Below are 5,389 nucleotides of genomic sequence, written 5' to 3'. Positions count from 1 at the left end.
CCAAACTATGTGTCTCATTTTCTGCCCCCCATGTCTCATTTTCCGCCCCCCATGTCTCATTCTCTGCCCCCCATGTCTCATTTTCTGCCCCCCATGTCTCATTTTCTGCCCCCCATGTCTCATTTTCTGCCCCCCATGTCTCATTTTCCGCCCCCCATGTCTCATTTTCTGCCCCCATGTCTCATTTTCTGCCCCCATGTCTCATTTTCCGCCCCCCATGTCTCATTTTCTGCCCCCCATGTCTCATTTTCTGCCCCCATGTCTCATTTTCCGCCCCCCATGTCTCATTTTCTGCCCCCCATGTCTCATTTTCCGCCCCCCATGTCTCATTTTCTGCCCCCCCTGTCTCATTTTCTGCCCCCCATGTCTCATTTTCTGCCCCCATGTCTCATTTTCCGCCCCCCATGTCACATTTTCTGTCCCCATGTCTCATTTTCCGCCCCCCATGTCTCATTTTCTGCCCCCCATGTCTCATTTTCTGCCCCCCATGTCTCATTTTCTGCCCCCCATGTCTCATTTTCTGCCCCCCTGTCTCATTTTCCGCCCCCCATGTCTCCTTTTCTGGCCCCCATGTCTCATTTTCTGCCCCCTGTCTCATTTTCTGCCCCCCATGTCTCATTTTCTGCCCCCCATGTCTCATTTTCTGCCCCCCATGTCTCATTTTCTGCCCCCCATGTCTCATTTTCTGCCCCCCATGTCTCATTTTCTGCCCCCATGTTTCATTTTCTGCCCCCATGTCTCATTTTCTGCCCCCATGTCTCATTTTCCGCCCCCCATGTCTCCTTTTCTGCCCCCCATTTCTCATTTTCTGCCCCCATGTCTCATTTTCTGCCCCCATGTCTCATTTCCGCCCCCCATGTCTCATTTTCTGCCCCCCATATCTGATTTTCTGCCCCCCATGCCTCATTTTCTGCCCACATGTCTCATTTTCCGCCCCCCATGTCTCATTTTCTGCCCCCCATGTCTCATTTTCCGCCCCCCATGTCTCATTTTCTGCCCCCATGTCTCATTTTCCGCCCCCCATGTCTCATTTTCTGCCCCCCATGTCTCATTTTCTGCCCCCCATGTCTCATTTTCCGCCCCCCATGTCTCATTTTCTGCCCCCTGTCTCATTTTCTGCCCCCCATGTCTCATTTTCCGCCCCCCATGTCTCATTTTCTGCCCCCCATGTCTCATTTTCTGCCCCCCATGTCTCATTTTCCGCCCCCCATGTCTCATTTTCTGCCCCCTGTCTCATTTTCTGCCCCCCATGTCTCATTTTCCGCCCCCCATGTCTCATTTTCTGCCCCCCATGTCTCATTTTCCGCCTCCCATGTCTCATTTTCTGCCCCCCATGTCTCATTTTCTGCCCCCCATGTCTCATTTTCCGCCCCCCATGTCTCATTTTCTGCCCCATGTCTCATTTTCTGCCCCCCATGTCTCATTTTCTGCCCCCCATGTCTCATTTTCTGCCCCCCATGTCTCATTTTCTGCCCCCATGTCTCATTTTCTACCCCCATGTCTCATTTTCCGCCCCCCATGTCTCATTTTCTGCCCCCCATGTCTCATTTTCTGCCCCCTGTCTCATTTTCTGCCCCCCATGTCTTATTTTCTGCCCCCCATGTCTCATTTTCCGCCCCCCTGTCTCATTAATCTCACACTACTCTCACCCACTGCCCAAAGCTGCTCCTCTCGACTGATAAAAAGGACAGAGCTTTTGTACAATCAAAAGAATGTTGATTATGCAACTGCCAATTAAATAAGCATTTCTGGCACTGTCGCTAGATGGCAGCCTGGACCCTGTGCCACTCTGGAGTGTGAATGGGACGGCACTTGGGCGGAAGCGCTGGTGAGAGTCAGACGGCCCTTACTCGCCTGCCTGCGGAAACTGAACCTCCTTCCTGGCGGTGTTCAGTGGGGCGTTCTCTCGTCCATCACCGGATCCGCTGATAACCCGTGACTGGGGGCCTTGATAACCCGTGACTGGGGGCCCTTGATAACTGGTGACTGGGGGCCTTGATAACCCGTGACTGGGGGCCCTTGATAACTGGTGACTGAGGGCCTTGGTAACCCGTGACTGGGGGCCCTTGATAACTGGTGACTGAGGGCCTTGGTAACCCGTGACTGGGGGCCCTTGATAACTGGTGACTGAGGGCCTTGGTAACCTGTGACTGGGGCGTTGGTAACCTGTGACTGGGGGCGTTGGTAACCTGTGACTGGGGGCCTTGGTAACTGGTGACTGAGGGCCCTTGATAACTGGTGACTGAGGGCCTTGGTAACCCGTGACTGGGGGCCCTTGATAACTGGTGACTGAGGGCGTTGGTAACCCAACGGGTTACTGGGTACTGGAGGCTGTTGTGGGTCGTGACGTCAGACATGTTTGCTATGGAGAACATTCTGTCCAGTTCCCGGAAGAGGTCCAGTATACACCCTGGCTTGGCCTGGGACCGCTGTGGGGCTGCACACCCGTCTACACCCACCTGTGTTACACCCACGGTGTCCTCCCACCTGCCTCCCACGCCTCCTGGCTCCCACCTTCCACCTGCAACTCTGTCCGTTATTTCGGCGTCGCCCGGAGCACCAACCAAGGCGTCAAACACACAGTTCTCGTCGGAGCTGTTGTGTGTTAGTCCCCCAGACTCCATCTTGCTTCCACTCTCGTATACGGCTGAAGAAACCAACAACTCGGCCTCCAATTACTGCTCGCCTCTCTCCAATCATTGCTCGCCTCCCTCCAAACATTGTTCGTCTGCCTCCAAGCTCTGCTCGCCTCCCTCCAAGCTCTGCTCGCCTCCCTCCAAGCTCTGCTCGCCTCCCTCCAAGCTCTGCTCGCCTCCCTCCAAACTCTGCTCGCCTCCCTCCAAACTCTGCTCGCCTCCCTCCAAGCTCTGCTTGCCTACCTCCAAACTCTGCTCGCCTCCCTCCAAACTCTGCTCGCCTCCCTCCAAACTCTGCTCGCCTACCTCCAAACTCTGCTCGCCTCCCTCCAAACTCTGCTCGCCTCCCTCCAAACTCTGCTCGCCTACCTCCAAACTCTGCTCGCCTCCCTCCAAACTCTGCTCGCCTCCCCCTACGACACCTGTCCACTCTACTGCACCAACAAGAGGTATGCCCGGGAGAAGGTATACCTCCTCCTGCTCCTCTGATCCCACACACCTGACTACTCCCTCCTTACACCCAATCACTGCTACAAGCGCCTTCACACACCTGGGATCCCCACAGATTTCTAAACACCTGTTTTGCGCCGTTACGCCAAACCAGTTGCCTCCGGATTACATGTGTTCCAATCCTGATTGGTGGAATTGCTTGAGATCTGATTGTTTGGTATCCGGAGCGTCAAGCAGCGGGCCGTCCGGATGGGGTCCTTACTCCTGGTGTTCTGATAGGCAGGAGGGAAACACCACTCAGCACCTGTACGGTAGTTCAGTACGGGCTCCAGCTCCTGTCCCGGCATTTGTGTTGCCTGGCGGCTCTCTACAGCCTGTACGTACCTTCCATCCGTACCGTGCGCCTGTACGTGCCTTCCACCCGTACCGTGCACCCGTACGTGCCTTCCACCCGTACCGTGCACCCGTACGTGCCTTCCACCCGTACCGTTCACCTGTACGTGAGTCCGTCCGTGGACCATTGCCGTTCATTAATGACGTCCCTGTCCGTGCGTCGCTTCCTGTACGTGATTCACAGGCCGTCCGTGGACCAGTCCCTGTACGAATACCTGTCAACTCGGGTTTCTATCATCCAACCGCTGTTCGAATCCCCGGGGCAATACCTGTCCTTCACAACGGAGCCTCACTGTCTTCTCGCCTCCGTCTGTGTGGCCTGTCCACGGCTGTGACGGGGACCTCAGGAGCCAAGGACGGGGCGAGCAACAGGTCGCCTGCAGGGGGACAGGAGGAGAGGATGGTGCTGCAACACTCAGCCTTCAGCCAAGCAACATGCTTGCAACTGTCCAGCGCCCTCTCTGGCACAGGTGAGGGCATGAGGCGAGCAATGAGTGAAGGAATGAGTGAAGGAATGATTGTAGGAATGAATGGAGGAATAATTGTAGGAATGAGTGGAGGAATGATTGTGGGAATGAGTGAAGGAATGATTGTAGGAATGACTGGAGGAATGATTGTGTGAATGAGTGAGGGAATGATTGTAGGAATGAGTGGAAGACTGATTGTAGGAATGAGTGGAGGAATGATTGTAGGAATGAGTGGAGGAATGATTGTAGGAATGAGTGGAGGAATGATTGTAGGAATGAGTGGAGGAATGATTGTAGGAATGAGTGGAGGAATGATTGAAGGAATGAGTGGAGGAATGATTGTGGGAATGAGTGAAGGAATGATTGTTGGAATCAGTGGAGGAATGATTGTAGGAATGAGTGGAGGAATGATTGTGGGAATGAGTGAAGGAATGATTGTTGGAATCAGTGGAGGAATGATTGTAGGAATGAGCGGGGGAATGAGTGAAGGAATGATTGTAGGAATGAGTGGAGGAATGATTGTAGGAATGATTATAGGAATGAGTGAAGGAATGATTGAAGGAATGAGTGGAGGAATGATTGTAGGAATGATTATAGGAATGAGTGAAGGAATGATTGAAGGAATGAGTGGAGGAATGATTGTAGGAATGAGTGAAGGAATGATTGTAGGAATGAGTGAAGGAATGATTGTAGGAATGAGTGAAGGAATGATTGTAGAAATGATTATAGGAATGAGATAAGAAAAATATTAAACTAACCATAGAACTGAATTACATAATAAGACTCTACGTAACTATAGGATTCTATAGTCAATAACCACAGTCAATAACCATAGTCAATAACCTTAGTCAATAACCATAGTCAATAACCTTAGTCAATAACCATAGTCAATAACCTTAGTCAATAACCATAGTCAATAACCATAGTCAATAACCATAGTCAATAACCTTAGTCAATAACCATAGTCAATAACCATAGTCAATAACCTTAGTCAATAACCATAGTCAATAACCACAGTCAATAACCATAGTCAATAACCATAGTCAATAACCATAGTCAATAACCACAGTCAATAACCATAGTCAATAACCTTAGTCAATAACCTTAGTCAATAACTATAGTCAATAACCATAGTCAATAACCTTAGTCAATAACCTTAGTCAATAACCTTAGTCAATAACTATAGTCAATAACCATAGTCAATAACCATAGTCAATAACCATAGTCAATAACCATAGTCAATAACCATAGTCAATAACCACAGTCAATAATCATAGTCAATAACCACAGTCAATAACCATAGTCAATAACCACAGTCAATAACCATAGTCAATAACCATAGTCAATAACCATAGTCAATAACCACAGTCAATAACCATAGTCAACAACCATAGTCAATAACCATAGTCAACAACCATAGTCAATAACCATAGTCAATGACCA

At 50.5% G+C, this 5,389-nt stretch overlaps 1 protein-coding gene across 1 annotated transcript; it reads left to right on the top strand.

The window, feature by feature from the left end:
- Positions 1-4,149: 4,149 nt before the first annotated feature.
- Positions 4,150-4,686, top strand: LOC123772606 (keratin, type II cytoskeletal I-like). Its single transcript, XM_045765840.2, has one exon. It carries the CDS (start codon positions 4,150-4,152, stop codon positions 4,684-4,686), a length of 537 nt encoding a protein of 178 aa, XP_045621796.2.
- The last annotated feature ends 703 nt before the right edge of the window (positions 4,687-5,389 follow it).

Source organism: Procambarus clarkii, chromosome 14, assembly GCF_040958095.1.
Source record: "Procambarus clarkii isolate CNS0578487 chromosome 14, FALCON_Pclarkii_2.0, whole genome shotgun sequence".
Classification (NCBI taxonomy): domain Eukaryota; kingdom Metazoa; phylum Arthropoda; class Malacostraca; order Decapoda; family Cambaridae; genus Procambarus; species Procambarus clarkii.
Note: the sequence above shows the minus strand (reverse complement) of the source record. Positions and strands in the feature narration are given on the sequence as shown.

Coding starts and splice junctions, on each gene's coding strand:
- LOC123772606 (XM_045765840.2), top strand. CDS start 4,150: ATGAGTGGAGGAATGATTGTAGGAATGAGTGGAGGAATGATTGTAGGA.